The sequence below is a fragment of a genome (genome assembly GCF_019968955.1).
Source record: "MAG: Porospora cf. gigantea A chromosome Unknown PgA_NODE_158_length_32395_cov_346.679, whole genome shotgun sequence".
Lineage (NCBI taxonomy): Eukaryota > Apicomplexa > Conoidasida > Eugregarinorida > Porosporidae > Porospora > Porospora cf. gigantea A.
The window spans coordinates 18,476-32,395 of NW_027151435.1; the positions used below are offsets into that span (position 1 = coordinate 18,476).

Sequence of the window (13,920 nt, forward strand, 5' to 3'; positions counted from 1 at the left end):
AATCTTATGTTCGTCATTCAGAATATCTGGGTTGTGACGCTTTTCGTGCTGCAGGTCAGAGCCTTCCAGCGCCATACCTCTGAGGCCACACTGCAGTATGCGCACGTCGTGTGTACCTCTGACTATGTGCCATCACGCTGGGGATGCAGCTGCAAGTCGCGCTTCAAGCGGGTGCCGGGTTCGGCGACCTTTCAGTTTTTGTGGTACCTAGAGTCGCTGTCGATTCCGGGAGCTCTGTTTGTTACCACCCTCTACTATGTGGGATGCGCTCTAGCTCGTGAGGCGCCTATGCGTGACTTCTCAACGGCAATGAAGCATGGAGTAAACGCCGCAGCTCTCATACTGGACTTCTTTCTGTCCAACATGCCGTTCTACTTCGCACAGATGACCTGGTTCTGCTGTTTTCTGATGCTGTACCAGTTATTCCTGCTGGTTATCATGTACGGCGTAATGCACGGAAAGGCTGTGTACTCGTTCTTGGACTACTCCAAGCCAGTCACTGCCACCTTGATGAATGTTTGCGTCTTCTCGGGCGCGGGGATCATTGCCACGTGCTTGGTTTTGGCCAAGTTGTGGCAGACCCACGAACTTGAGGCTGGTATTGTCGCCAAAGCCTACAAACCGCGTGAAGCGTTTGTTGAATTGGGCGCGTAAAATACTTGAATCATGCGTTCTACACGGGACCAGAAGAAGATGCTGCAGGATGCCACCCTGGACGGTGTCCTGCACCGCCTAGGGGGTTTGGTCCAAGCTGTGGCACGCGTGCGCGTTTTCGAACGGGAGCAGGTAACGTGGAACGCCATCCTTAGCGACATGCTGTCTCTATCGCTGGCTTTGAAACTGATGGGCAGCCATGTGCCCACATCCTTCTCCGCGTCGGCCACGACGCCACTGCATTGCCCTCTAGACCTTGACGACGTCCGCCAGTGTAGGTGCCCGCATAGCATTTCCGCGGAAAGTGTCTGCGATTTATCGTGGAAACATTTCGCGACCCATAATATTTTTCAGATCCCGAATTGCTATCCACCAAACTCGACGACTCCGTGACTGAAGAGTACCTGAACCTTTTAAAGCTCTATGCAGTGGACCCTGGGAACGAGATTGCGCTGCAAAAATCAGGCCTAGTTTCTCTAGGAGAGGAGACTGGGCTGCTGGGGCACACCTTCGAGCTTCTCCACCACTCGGAAGATTTGACCAAACTTGTGGACGAGGTTGATGTGGAGTCCATGCCCCGAGCTATGGGTGAGAAGGTCCACGTGGATCGGCGTAAGGTCCAGCTCAAGGCTTTCGATGAATCCATCGACGAAATCCTCTCTTTCGCAAACGGACTCGGTGAGTGCCGGAAGGTTTATAATGTCAGTGCAACAGTCCAACACCAAGGCCGACGAATGGCGGAAGTATGAAGATCCACTGGACATATCGCAGGCGGAACAAATCCGACAGGCAGAGGAGGTGAAGACGATGCTGAAGGAGCTCTACCGCGGAACACAACTACGTTTCGGGTGATTTTTAATTATGGATAGAAGTCGAAAAGTTCAGTCCCGAAGGCCGCAACCATGTAGACACAAGGCGAAGCAGCAGCGGCGTGAGGAACGACAGTCGCAGCTCGCAGGCACAAAGGAGTTGCACCTTCGCTTGAACCGGGAGAAGAAGCCGCGAAAAGAGCTGCATTTCGCCAGTCAGAGAGGTGTAGTTCCAGGCTACATAAAGTCGCCTTCGTTTCTGTACAGAATGGTGAGGTCAGTCGGGCGTGGGTCGTTCGGAGACGCAATTCTTATAGAGCGAGTTGACAGTCCAGGAACATTATACGTGATGAAGCAGATGGATGCCGTGCGCCTAAGCGCCAAGGATAAAATAGCCTGCTTCAACGAAATTCGCATCCTCGCAAGTCTGCATCACCCATTCGTAGTTCGGTACTTGGAATCCTTCTGCACAGAACAGAAAGTCTGCCTTGTGATGGACTACTGCGCCGGTGGTGACCTGCAGTCCTTTCTGAAGGATTTAAGAAAAAAGGAGGCCTTGCTGGCGCCTACTGATGTGTTTCGTCTTTTTTCGCAGCTGGTCCTTGGCTTGAAGTACCTTCATGACCGGCGGGTCCTGCACAGAGGTGGGGTTTGGGCGTTGATCCACTAGATCTCAAGAGTCAGAACATCTTTTTGACTGACAAGATAGACGTGCGAATCGGCGACCTGGGGATAGCCAAGGTTCTGGAGACCACGCGCGGCTTAGCAGAAACGGTCATCGGCACTCCATATTACCTTGCCCCCGAAGTTTGTAACGTGAGATTCAGAGGACCTTATTTCTTTGGTGTATGTCATTGTTTTGATCCTCGCTTCCAGCACAAGCCGTATAATGCCAAAGCTGATATGTGGGCTCTGGGCTGTATCCTTTACGAGCTGGCACACGGAAGGATGGCTTTTCAGGGAACGGATTTGAAGACTCTCGTATCCAATATTACCTCAGGTAAGCGCGGGGAGATGCCGGAACACTACCCTGAAGACATAAAGAAGGCGTACGGTCGTCTTCTCAGCCGAGATCCTCGAAAGCGGCCGTCATGCTCGGAGCTGCTGCAGCTCCCGTCTGTTCAAACAGCACTCCGGGGCATGCTGAGCGCTAACGAACGGCGGATGCGTATGACCGTCAGTATTGAGTGTATGCCAGAGGAGTCTGCGGAGGCGAAGATGCAGAAGTATGCTTGCCGCGGTCTTTTCTTTGCGAAGCCAGGCGTGTCTGAGGACCAGTGTTTGGATATTATTAGACTAGAGACCTCTGAAGGCCTAGGTTTTTCGACTGACCGCAGTATGGAGGTTCTACTTCCGAATGGAGAAGCTTGGACGGAACCCAGCAGTAGGGAGGTCCCCATCGACATCGATCCCTCCTCAGATAAGCCATCAGAGGGGCCCAGCAACGTCGAATCCTCTAAAGAAAAGCCATCAGAGGGGCCCAGCAACGTCGAATCCTCTACGAAAAAACCATCAGAGGAGAACGTGCCTCCTAAAGTACCCCAGTCCCTTCATTCCACCTTTTCAACCCTGCGAGAGTTGCTTCTAAAACTCCGAAACTAGGAAATCCAACGCTATGTGAAATCTTCGTTCTCCACTTGCACCATCGCTTCCTGCTCGTGTAAGGCTTGGCCTCCCTCAAAGTTCTCTTCCAGCACCACTTCCGACGCGGCGGACCCCCCCCCTAGGGCGTAGGTGGCGCCGGCAGCTGCCATCACGCACGCGCCCGCCCCTGCGGCCGAGACGCCGATAACGGTTGGCGACATGCCACCACCTCCATCTGTTCCAGGTGTCACTGGCGGCGGGGACGTGTCACAACCACAAGCCTTCACACGGCCGTATTTGTTCCCTCCCAGCCCGTCATCCCGCAGAGTTGCACATCTGTTCTTCTCGTCGCCGATTCCCTGATTGCCGCATTGCAAACAGGTGCCGTCCTTGACACAGCTAGCCACAGCGCAGTTGGAGGCTTTGGCGGGCTTTCCGAGCTCCGTCTCGACCACATCGCGATCAAAGAAAAAGCAGTCACCATTGGCGTTCCACCACCAGCGAATGCAGCTTGCGCCGTGTTCCTGGCATTCAGACTGGCACTGGGCCGGTTCCGGCACCTGCGTGTAGGGCTGCTCAGGCAAGGCGCCGTACAGAACGGTATCCACTCGGCTGCTCGATGCGGTTACCCCCCCGCTTCGGGACATCGACCATTCTAGAATCTCGCACTCAGGCATTGAGCTCTTCTTCTTACACAGAGCTTGACACATCTTGTTGGTTACTCGGGGATAAGCCAGGCTGATGAGCGTATCGCACGCGGTCGTGGACAGGATCCGAGGGTGACTGGAGCACAGAAGGGAATTCGAGGACAGACCACCTGCCAACACTCCGGAGTTCTTCCAGGCACATGTTTTGCCCTCAGGACATTGCAGACACTGCTTGCGCCCGCAGTCCAAGCCGAGACACGGCCCATCAGGCCTTCTCGCCCGCTCCACCTCTTCAGGCGACCGCAGAACGCAGGATGAGGTGGCCAAGGTCCATTCCCACCGTTCACACTCGTGTTTCTGGCAAAGCGCATGGCATTCGCCGGGCCCGAGAACTGCAGTTCCAGTTTTGGAAGCACCGAACATATAATTGTCCGTGACGTCGGAAAGGGGGTGGACTTGTGAGCCCTTCACACTGTATTCGATCTTACTGCAAAGGTTATTCTCCTTCTCGAAAAGCTGCTCTCCAATTCGTACGCAGCGATCTATGCATGCACGAGACCCCCCCGCAGGCTCATAGAAGGAAACGTAGTCGGTGCAGTGCGCCATAACAACTGATACAACACCCACCCAAGATCTCATGTCATCAAGAATCATGCATATCTTTACGTACTTCCACATAATTCTTTCAATGTCACATACCGACTAGCTTCGTTACGCCTTGCTTTCGGCATCGAAGCCCGTCAAAAAACGGAAGAAGTAAGAGATTAAAAATCGAAGGTCTCTAGCTCAGTCCCTAAAAATCGAAGGTCTCTAGGTGCAGCTCAGTCCCTAGCTCAGTGCACATATCTTTAAGCGGGTCCATGAGGCTGTCCCGTCCGCACCCGAAAACTAGCACTCGATGCAGTTGAGCAGCGGGAATACTAGTTAAATGGTCACGTACGCGGTCAAGTTCCAGATTTCCCTCTTGAAGGTTCACGGCCGTGCTCAGAGAAGTGCTGCCTGGCAGAAATCTATTCTCCTCCAGCGCTACGTAGTCAGAAGATGCTGACACGCTAGCGCTCGCGGAGTACTTGGCCACCGTGGATACTGGGCATGTAGTTCCTCGGCCTGCCCAGTGGAACCAGCGGTTCAGCGTGATGTCCTGGTTCACGATTCGACAGCAAATCGTAGCTGAGAATACTCGCTGCTGGGCGTTAGCCCAAGGGATTAGCGCGAAAGTGTTCATGTAGGGGAGAACCTTCTCTACGTCCGCGAACCGGCTGAAGAGTGTAACCGACTGCAGAGATCCTGGCAAAAAATTCGTAAGCTGCATCTGCAACAGTGCTCGGAGCATGGAGATGCAAGGCGTCGCGGCCGAGCCACCTCCCACAAGGACTACATGCTGCACATCATAGACGAACCGAAACAGGTCGAAGCCATAGGGTCCCTCCACTGACATGTGGATCCCTTCCGGCCCCTCCCTGATGGCTGCCACGGCGTTCTCCGTCCAGCTCGGCTTTTCCTTCTCAACGATAGCGATGTAGAAGTCCACGTGGTGGTCAAATGGCGAGGATACCATAGTGAACGGGTGATTCTCGAACAAACACAGCTTGGACATCGTAAAAAAAGCGTACTGCCCAGGGCTGTACATAAAGGACTTCCTGAAAAATCCAAACACTCTGTGCGACTGATCGTTGAAAAAGGATAGGAAGCCAGTGACCTCATCTACCATGCTCACACGGAAGACGTCCACTGGAGTGGCCTTCTGCGTGAGTCGGTAGCACCTGTCGCAAATCCACAGAAACAGAGGTCCTATCAGAAAGTACCACGCGCTGTGAGCGTGAAAGAGAGTGGCTATGACAAGCGGGGCGTAGAGGAGGTGCGTCACCCAAAACAGATGGTAGAATTTTCGGCGAACCATGTTGAGAGTAGTGACGGCGAACGCAGGGATGGCGATGTAGCATAAGTACGTCATGAGCGGCACGGTCCAGTCATCCATCTTATACTTTGGTCGTATGCTCCACAGATCCCATAAGCAGTCCTTTTCGACATAAACTACGACGAACATGGCGAAGTGGAGGACGACCATCAACAAAAATAGTCGACCAAGAACCCGGTGCAGGTGAAGGCACATCTCCCAAGAGATCCCCAGCATCCGCGTCAAAGCAGAGTTCCGAGTGACCGGCAAAAAGAGCAGCGCCAAGCACACGACTGCAAGCTGGCCGAACGCACGAGCCCAACAGTCTGCGGCGCCCATGCGAGACGCTCTCCCCTTCCAGTTATGGTGGAAGCCCCAGTAAATCAGTTGAGCCACGAACTCCAGGCAGAAAAGGAAACCAACGCAGAGGTCATTGGCACTGACGCCTCCCAAACGCCTGGTCAGAAGAGACCGTAACGTTGGCCACGTCTTCTGCATGACCCCGAAGACGATGAGGAGGTACAGAAACCCATAAAAGAGGAGAACGTCAGGGTAGAAAGCGAGGTAGAACGGCTCCTTGCCCGCAGCGGAACTGCTGCTTACGATCGACACAGGCAGCAGCAGAGTTCGAAAGTGACTGCCTGTGACCTCGGCACTGCCGACGTAGCTCTGCAGCTGCCGAGACCTCATCTTGTTGGGCGACATGTACTCGAAACTGTTCGGAAGGCAGGCAGTGAGCACCATGAACAGCGGCAGCAATAACGTTAGGTTCAAGAAGGAGGATAGGCTGGCTCGCCACTGCTGTCTCCTGTACCGTCGGAGGCAGCGGTCCACGCGAAACTGTAAATCAGGACACAAGCTGTAGCCGCCGTCGACAGGAAGGAGGACGGAATCCAATGGTTCAGGAAGATGCTCTCGTCGGGACCACATGTAACTCTTCACAATCAGCATCACGCAACAACAGGCCAGAAGTAGGTGAAACACCAGAGTAAACAGTCCCACGACTGGGCGGAACCCTTTACCTATAGGCATGTCGTCCTGAAATGCACAGCGCACGAGTCCGCAATTGATGAGGTAACTGCCCCAGACAGCTCCGTAGTAGATCCCCACAGCCAGGTGAAAAACAGCGAGGCCAGCGTAGGCGATGCAGTTCCGCAGAGCCGACGTCCCTTGTTTGAGACCAAGAAGGAAGGCGCACCATAGAAAGGGCTGCAAACTGGCTGCGACTACGCCAACCATTACGGCCCATATCTCAAAGGACGAGAACGGTGACCCGTTGCGTTTGTACGGCCGTCCCTCCTGGACGGAGTACTGACTACCGCCGAAGATAACCAGGCCACCCAGACCCAGAATTGTGGACAGGGAAGCTAGGGCCCCAGTACCGGCGACCTTTACATTCATCAAGCTTTGACTAATGACGATTAAGCAGAGGTTTCATGGCGCAGCGGGTTACATCGTTCCAACATAGGGTCCTTTTGGGGGCACCAGGAAGGAACGTTGGCTTGCGGGCCGCGGAGAGGCGCGTCTTTAGGTGACGGATCATGTTTTGCGGCTTGGTCGAGTGGTGCAGGATCCAACGCAGTCGCCAGTTTGGCGGCACGTTCGAGTGGTGTAGGATTCAACGTAGTCGCTTGGATGCTTTAAAATTACCTCGTGCAGCGGCAATATTGGAATGACGTTTCCTTCATATTTCCATGGAAGGTGCTCTTCATATTCCCCGATGTGGGGGTTGAGAAGCTTAAGAATGGCGTTGTAATGGGCGGTTGTCACAGTAGTTCGGTGAGTTTCCTCGCGGACTCCAGCCGCACGACAGACCGGGTCGACGAGCTTGGCAAAGGGTATCTCAACCTCAACTGGGTTAGGTACCCATTCTCTGACTCGCAGGTTCACTGAGTGGTTTCCTTGCACGACCTTAGGAACTACTGTCTCCTTCACGATCACAGGCACCTCATGATCAGTGAACTCCGGATACGATACAAAGTTCTGGACTTCGTAGGGCTTCGGTACGTCGATGATCTCACCCGGCACGTCGACGCGCTTCTCTACGATCTCCGTGTGGATTCGAGGCACCTCGCGGATCACCTGTCGAGGAACGTCCACCACCTGTACTTTGGGCACGCGCCGCACCTGCACCTCAACCTGCGGCACCTCCACAATGCGCTCCACGTACTCCACCTGTGGAACTTCGACGACGCGCTCCTCAACCCGAGTCTCAATCCGAGGCACCCGCTTTTCCACCTCCACCACCTCGACCTTGGGGACATGTATCACGCGCTGCTCGTATTTCGGGACATCAACATACTTGACAGGCCGTGCTGATGGAGGTGCGCCGACGTACTCCTCATGCAATATACGCGATGATAGCGTGGACTGACGAGTGGACTGAGGTGTCATTTTAAAGCCTGTTTTGGAATTACGTGCCAAGTTTAGTGATGGACGAACTTGAACCTAATCATGAGCGGCAGGTGATCTGAGGGTCGCAGCGCGGACGGCAAGGTGAATGATGGCAGCAGGACTTCGTCAGACTCCTTCCGGAGGTCGTCTTTGGACACCATACCCAGGATCTCCGTTATAAGTACCGACCAGTCCTCAATGAATATGTAGTCGAGACAACCCGCAAAGTTCGTGGTGTAGTTTGTCCAGGCGGGCTCACACGCCGCCAATTCTGACGGCGTAGGAGGGATTTGGTGACTTACAGGAATTAGGTCTGGGCTTTGCGGAGAACCAAGCACTTGTCGTGCGTAGTTGGTCTGCGTAATCGACGCCGGTGATACCCACTATAGCGCTGGCCGACCGAAGGTTCAAACTGTGCTCCAAGTTCACGTCCGCGAGCAGGCCATAACGGTCGGCTTTGAAGTCCTCGTGGTTCTTATTCACGCGACCAGTAGTCAGTAGCTCATACACCGCCGACTCCGGTGTGCTGTTGAAGTCTCCGCCAATGATGACGCTCACAGGTGTGCTTGGCGTCCCTGGGACTCTCCGGTCGAGTCGGGCACGTGTCTTGCAGGCGTATTCCTGTACGATGGAGCATAGGGTGTGGGCTTGCCAAATCTTCACATCGTTGGCTCCAGTGTTGGCAAGAATATGCGTGTTGCAGGCCATCAGCAGAGGCTCAGTGCAACCTTCTAGCATTCGCTGCTGCATTATGCCCCTTCCCAGCGTTTTCGAAACGCTCTCGTCAGGCGCGTCTTCCATTATGTGAGGCCTGGTTTCCAGCAGCGCTATCAGAGCTACGTTGTCTTTCATCAATCGCTTGGTCACCTCTGGCTTCTGCACTAGTTCAGGTGGTAATAGTTGGGAGCTGTTCTGTTGTACGGAAGCTGGAAATTCCACTGCGTAGGCTTCGATCAGCTGGAACTTTTTTCTGTTCCAGAAGGTAGCGCAGCCATCAATGGTGAACTTCCCCCCCCGCTTTTTCCCGCTTCCACTGAATATCTCCCGTGTCTTCTGTTTGAAGAGACCACTGTACCCGAGCCGAGCCATCTCCTGCAGAAGGTAGTTACGGTAGTGATCCGCTTGTACTTCTTGGAGCAAGACCACGTCGGGAGTGAGCGTCGCAATAGTAGCCAGTATGCGTGTCTTACGGTACTGCCAGCTGAGGAACGCAGAGTCACAGTACGGATACTGCTCAGCAGTGGCGTATATCTCGGCCAGCGCATTCCAGGACATCAGGCCGTATGTCTGCTCGTTCGGGGACGGGTCTTGGTGGAGGTACACCCGAAGGTGATGGTCTACAGGAGGGACGCGTAACCACGGTCTGGGTCGGCACATCGGAAGCTGGCTGACCACACAGCCTGTGACCACCTGCTTCCTGCTGCTGAAACTGACAGATCGATCATTGTTGTAGCCGATGATCTCAGTCTGCAGCCTCAGCTGGTGACCCACATCGGACCAGGAAGGGAGGTAGTTCCGGTTGATTGAGACGTCCTTCCAAAGCCGCTCGGCTTCGTCGGCACTGAGAAGCAGTCCCACGGTTCGTAGTTCTGCGAGGTGTTTTTCGTCGTAGACCTTCGCGTCCAGCGCGTTGCTGGCCGGCGTCTCACCTACGACTCCGTAGTTATGCCTCTCGTCGCCTGGCCTACAAGGAAGCTGGTACTTTCCCTGCGACCTGAAGAATCGTCTGAGCTGCTCGAACCCCAGCAGATAGCAGCCTTCGTCGCAGTAGCATCTGTTGGTCAGTGCGCATTGGATCGCAGCTGACCTGGATGGATGGAAAGTGCATACAGCCCTGGGAGGCCCTCGCTGCCACTGATACGTGATTTGCATTTGATTGACATTGATAGGGTTCTCGAAGGAAGGGTCGTCATCGTCGAAACATCGGCCTGCGCTGTCGCTTATAATTACGATGGGGTGCAGTTCACAGCCCTCTATCGGCGTTATGATATCGCTGGACTTTCCGCTGCCATGTGCAAAGTCAACTCGCACCAAGTTCACTGAGTCGCCACCAACGTTGTCAGGGTTATCAGACTCCTGGCTGGATTCAGCCAGACTGCTCTCGTCATCTAAGGGTTGAGAGTGGCCTGGAGGATTGGGAACGAAGTGTACGTCATCAAGGCTTACACCGTTCCACGCCATGAGATCGTTTTTCATGCTCCACGACCCAGTTGGAGGTCTAAACGGCGGCATATATGCCGACTGCCACCGGACATCGGCGTTGAATCCATTGTAGCCGGTGGGAATCGGCGGGGGGACGTGGGGAGGAGGCGGAAATTTGCGAGCCATTTCTCTCGAGATTAATCACGATTTTTCGGGAAAAATGGCACTAGTCATAGACGATCGGGGCTCACTTGATCCATTGGGCCCGGGCCCGCTGCCGGAAGAGTACGTACCTGCGCTAGTCGTAGAAGAACACCTCAGGCTTCGTGAGCCTGTTTAGATTCTCGCGCTCCTCCACAGCCTTCAGAGTCCTGTCTGCCTTCTCTACCTTCGCCGTGATATCTGAAGGCCGCTCTGAAGGCGGCAGCACAGCACCTTGCAGCTTCAGGTTCCACTCCTCGTCCTCGATTGCGGTGAGCTGTTGTAGGAGGTCGCTTTCCTCGATGTCGGGTCCGCTTTGGGACAGCACAGAGACGAACTCCTGCTGGAAGTCGCGCTGCTCGTGAAGGTCCTCGATTATGCGATCAATGCGAGCGAATGGCCTGTTTGTGCTACGACCCTCTGCCTACATTTTCTCGTTCAGGCTGCGTTGGGCGCTAATGCCAGTCGCAAGAGCCTCCACGGCCAGCTGCTGCGTCTGTGCGGAATGCAGCTGGATGATCTGCTGCTCTAGCGTGAGCCTCGAGGTCGCTAGTTGGTCTAAGTCCTGCTGCAATAACTTCTTTCGCTTCAAAGCAGTAATGGCCCCGACGCTATTATTTGCTCGTACTCTTTCTCTCGCTTCCACTTCGGCCTCCTCGATTCTTTTCAGAAGGCGTGCCTCCTTCTTTTCAAGGCACTCGATGGCCTGGTTACACTTCTCCAGCGCCACATGTAACGAGTTCTGACGAATCGTTAGTCAAACCAGCAGAATTTGGTCAGCGGGTACTTACGTTCTCGTTGGCTGGACGCCGGAAGCGCAGCCATGACAGCATTCGCTGTAACATTGACAAATTTGCGCTTTTCTCAGATGGAAGACGATTGGGATGTTGCGCCAGAGACACTGAAAACCCTTACAGCACAGTTCGGCGACATGGAGCATCCTCTATTTATGGAGGACACCTCCTGTATCGACCACAGCGACGCGCTACAGGCTCTCCACGAGATTTACCGCGAAGGGGACAAGACCGAGGTGGCTCAGAACTGCAAAAACCAAGGCAACGAGGCCATGAGAGAGGCACGCTTCGACGACGCTGTGATCTTCTACACCCACGGCATCGACGTGCAGGCGGAGGACGCAAAGCTTGTCGCTGTGCTGCATTGTAACAGAGCGCAAGCATATCTCCAGCAGCGAGAATACGTTGCATGCATCGTGGACTGCAAAAAGGCGGTGACGCTTGACGAGGGGATGGTAAAGGCGTAAGACTTTACAGACGTACTGACTCAGATACCAGCGCGGAGCACTAGCGTCCACAATGCAAGGCCTGTACCCACAAGCCCTCCACTTTGTCGAAAGAGGTCTTGTTCAGCACCCAGAGGACTCCCTGCTGATGCAACTGAAGTCCGACGCGGAGGCTAAGGCGGAAATGCAGGCCCTCAGGGTCGCCGCGAACCGAGAACGGCACCAGCAGCAGGAGGTGGCTGTACAGACTATGCTGGACGTGCGAGGGATCACGCTAGAGCCCGACAGCCCCTACTCCCGGGAAATCAGCAAACCGAAAGTCTTCGATGGCGGACTGCAATGGTCTCTCTTCTTTGTGATTGACCGTGTGTCTACCGTTGAGGTGGTGCATGATGTGTCAGAGCAATGGTTTCTTGACGCCCAGTTGGAGCTCCTTTTTGCTCAGCCCACGTCATGGAACCCGAACGGAGAGTACTCGCTTGACAACTCCGTTTGTTACTACGAAGGCGACAACTTGACGCCCATAAACACTCACGCCCCACTCGGCATGGTACTAGAAGTTGTCCAAAAAGTGAAGGGAGTGCCCACGTTTCGCGTCGTCCTCGTCTGCGACGACAAAGAGTTTCAGACGAATCAAAAGATAGAGCGTTGTCTCTGAAAGGCGACGATATACGCGCTGTTCAGGCAGTGGCCTCTCTCGTTTGGGTTGCTTTGCTCGGCGACATGTTCGTCATCGAAGAGCCTCCAAGTGTCTGTGTAGTGCGTCTCCCACAAACCCACCTCCGTCTTCTTCGCACAGCGCGGTGTAATGACCGCGATCTAGAGTGCCCATGTGGCAGATGACGCCCTTGAGGTTGTAAGGCGTCAAGGCACCATCCTCCGTCGGAAGCATGAAATCCCGCAACGGGATGTCAACGTGTCGGCCATTCTTCTCTCCTAGCGAGCCGTGCGAGAACCGCTTGAACTGCACCAACACCAGTTCCCCCACAGACCACACCTCGTGCGTCTTCTTAGTTGCCACCTTGTTATGGCAGCGGTCACATCTCCAGGCGTCCTCGCCGACGAGCAAGTCCTCCTCACAGGACATGGCCGCCAGGTCCGCCAAGGTGAGTGGCGTGTCTAGAGAGGGCTGCACGGCCTCGAAGTCGGGCAGCGTGAACCTTCCTGTGGTGAGGACGTGCGACGTCACTATGGGAGGCCTCTTCCGAGTAAGAGGGCGGTCTTTGAGAGCGCGGAAGTCCGCAAGTGCGGCACTTGTCATGCATCCCGAGCATCCGCCTGGAGCGCAACCATCGAGGTTGAAATGCAGCTGGATCTGCATGTCATGGTCCACGTCCTTCTCCGACTCGCATGACCTGAAGCTGTCACAACCCCGCGCATTGCGCGCCTGTGAAATAAGTTCCGTCTTGTGGTTGAGAACCAAACGTGCATACTTGCAGTGCAGCTCCTCCACACTTTCTGTTGGGTCAGTGACTCGGTGCACGCGGGGAAAGGATGCTCCGTCCATGTTCAAGCAGAGCTTACTGGCAATTTGATGGAAGGAATCTGAGGTAAGCGATTCCGACGACGCTTGAGAAAGAATCGGAATCCCTCCGCTGAACACGTGGTCCTCTGGTTTCAGTTCGTCGTAATCCAAGGAGTCAAGGCTGGTCTCGTTCATGAGGAATCGAGTTTGAACGATTACATCTCCTCTCTCTTCCAGGTCATAAACGTATACGGCCTCTAGCTGGTCGCTGAGTAAATCCGTGGGCTTCTTGCGAACGAGCTGCTGATAGAACCCCACTGTCTGAATTTCCAACTCGGGGACCGATGCTGTGGTGTTCTCCAGCAGCTCCACCACGCGGGTTCCGTCATCCGAAGGCACGCCGATGATGATATCGTCCTTCGAAGAGTGAGTCAGATGCGCCACCTGCGAGTACAGTGCCCGCACTGTAAAAACGGGTGGTACTCCAAGCCACGTATCGAAAACGTGCTTGCCCACGGGCTTGGAGAAATACCTGAGTCGCAACAGCTTTTTAGGCTGGTGTGGCACTGGCAACTGCAGCACGTTGAACCGCTCAAAGCTGGCAGTGGAGTAGTTGCACGAGAGACACTCGACTCTCGAGATGTACAATCCAGCAAACAAGTCGAGGATCGTGCTGTCGTCGCGCATGCGGAAGAGCTTATCAAAGCGCTGGGCGCAATCGTGAAGATCCTCCCCCTCCTTCTGCGCGTTCATCTCCACATACGGTTTCGTCTCAATGCGGTTCATGTCCTCGTGCAACCCATCGAGAAGTGACGCGAGGAACTCGTGGGCATCGTGTTGCTGGTAGATGCTCTCAAATAGCGAGTTGACCACTGAGAACTGCTTCA

At 54.6% G+C, this 13,920-nt stretch overlaps 9 protein-coding genes across 15 annotated transcripts; 3 read left to right on the plus strand and 6 right to left on the minus strand.

Annotated features, from left to right (window-relative positions):
• Nucleotides 1–6: 6 nt before the first annotated feature.
• Nucleotides 7–654, plus strand: KVP18_003474 (uncharacterized protein; the record flags this gene model as incomplete). Its single annotated transcript, XM_067955242.1, has 1 exon — nucleotides 7–654. The coding sequence occupies one exon, from the start codon at nucleotides 7–9 to the stop codon at nucleotides 652–654; it is 648 nt and encodes a 215-aa protein (XP_067812247.1).
• Nucleotides 655–666: 12 nt separating this feature from the next.
• KVP18_003479 (uncharacterized protein) lies at nucleotides 667–3,065 on the plus strand (the record flags this gene model as incomplete). 4 transcript variants are annotated; one of them, XM_067955254.1, is made up of 6 exons in its annotated part: nucleotides 694–928; nucleotides 1,009–1,332; nucleotides 1,361–1,502; nucleotides 1,563–2,107; nucleotides 2,134–2,279; nucleotides 2,340–3,065. In XM_067955254.1, 6 exons carry the CDS (start codon nucleotides 694–696, stop codon nucleotides 3,063–3,065), a joined length of 2,118 nt encoding a protein of 705 aa, XP_067812259.1. The 4 variants fall into 4 exon arrangements, with proteins under 4 accessions (XP_067812257.1, XP_067812259.1, XP_067812256.1 ...); XM_067955252.1 differs by lacking the exons at nucleotides 1,563–2,107; nucleotides 2,134–2,279; nucleotides 2,340–3,065 and having other exon boundaries at nucleotides 667–928; nucleotides 1,009–1,403; XM_067955251.1 differs by lacking the exons at nucleotides 694–928; nucleotides 1,009–1,332; nucleotides 1,361–1,502; nucleotides 2,134–2,279; nucleotides 2,340–3,065 and having other exon boundaries at nucleotides 1,516–2,133.
• Nucleotides 3,066–3,076: 11 nt separating this feature from the next.
• Nucleotides 3,077–4,372, minus strand: KVP18_003485 (uncharacterized protein; the record flags this gene model as incomplete). The annotated part of the gene is made up of 1 exon (XM_067955267.1): nucleotides 3,077–4,372. One exon carries the CDS (start codon nucleotides 4,370–4,372, stop codon nucleotides 3,077–3,079), a length of 1,296 nt encoding a protein of 431 aa, XP_067812272.1.
• Nucleotides 4,373–4,487: 115 nt separating this feature from the next.
• KVP18_003486 (uncharacterized protein) lies at nucleotides 4,488–6,992 on the minus strand (the record flags this gene model as incomplete). The annotated part of the gene is made up of 1 exon (XM_067955268.1): nucleotides 4,488–6,992. The coding sequence occupies one exon, from the start codon at nucleotides 6,990–6,992 to the stop codon at nucleotides 4,488–4,490; it is 2,505 nt and encodes an 834-aa protein (XP_067812273.1).
• A 138-nt stretch (nucleotides 6,993–7,130) lies between these two features.
• Nucleotides 7,131–7,985, minus strand: KVP18_003476 (uncharacterized protein; the record flags this gene model as incomplete). The annotated part of the gene is made up of 1 exon (XM_067955244.1): nucleotides 7,131–7,985. One exon carries the CDS (start codon nucleotides 7,983–7,985, stop codon nucleotides 7,131–7,133), a length of 855 nt encoding a protein of 284 aa, XP_067812249.1.
• Nucleotides 7,986–8,017: 32 nt separating this feature from the next.
• Nucleotides 8,018–10,313, minus strand: KVP18_003482 (uncharacterized protein; the record flags this gene model as incomplete). Of its 2 annotated transcripts, XM_067955262.1 has the most annotated exons (2): nucleotides 8,018–8,341; nucleotides 8,370–10,313. In XM_067955262.1, the coding sequence occupies 2 exons, from the start codon at nucleotides 10,311–10,313 to the stop codon at nucleotides 8,018–8,020; spliced, it is 2,268 nt and encodes a 755-aa protein (XP_067812267.1). The 2 variants fall into 2 exon arrangements, with proteins under 2 accessions (XP_067812267.1, XP_067812266.1); XM_067955261.1 differs by having other exon boundaries at nucleotides 8,241–10,313.
• Nucleotides 10,314–10,425: 112 nt separating this feature from the next.
• On the minus strand, nucleotides 10,426–11,173 carry KVP18_005233 (uncharacterized protein; the record flags this gene model as incomplete). Its single annotated transcript, XM_067949630.1, has 3 exons — nucleotides 10,426–10,729; nucleotides 10,757–11,070; nucleotides 11,120–11,173. The coding sequence occupies 3 exons, from the start codon at nucleotides 11,171–11,173 to the stop codon at nucleotides 10,426–10,428; spliced, it is 672 nt and encodes a 223-aa protein (XP_067812276.1).
• A 23-nt stretch (nucleotides 11,174–11,196) lies between these two features.
• Nucleotides 11,197–12,226, plus strand: KVP18_003477 (uncharacterized protein; the record flags this gene model as incomplete). 3 transcript variants are annotated; one of them, XM_067955245.1, is made up of 2 exons in its annotated part: nucleotides 11,260–11,585; nucleotides 11,614–12,226. In XM_067955245.1, the coding sequence occupies 2 exons, from the start codon at nucleotides 11,260–11,262 to the stop codon at nucleotides 12,224–12,226; spliced, it is 939 nt and encodes a 312-aa protein (XP_067812250.1). The 3 variants fall into 3 exon arrangements, with proteins under 3 accessions (XP_067812251.1, XP_067812250.1, XP_067812252.1); XM_067955246.1 differs by lacking the exon at nucleotides 11,614–12,226 and having other exon boundaries at nucleotides 11,197–11,589; XM_067955247.1 differs by lacking the exon at nucleotides 11,260–11,585 and having other exon boundaries at nucleotides 11,642–12,226.
• A 72-nt stretch (nucleotides 12,227–12,298) lies between these two features.
• KVP18_003475 (uncharacterized protein) lies at nucleotides 12,299–13,819 on the minus strand (the record flags this gene model as incomplete). Its single annotated transcript, XM_067955243.1, has 1 exon — nucleotides 12,299–13,819. The coding sequence occupies one exon, from the start codon at nucleotides 13,817–13,819 to the stop codon at nucleotides 12,299–12,301; it is 1,521 nt and encodes a 506-aa protein (XP_067812248.1).
• Nucleotides 13,820–13,920: the final 101 nt, after the last annotated feature.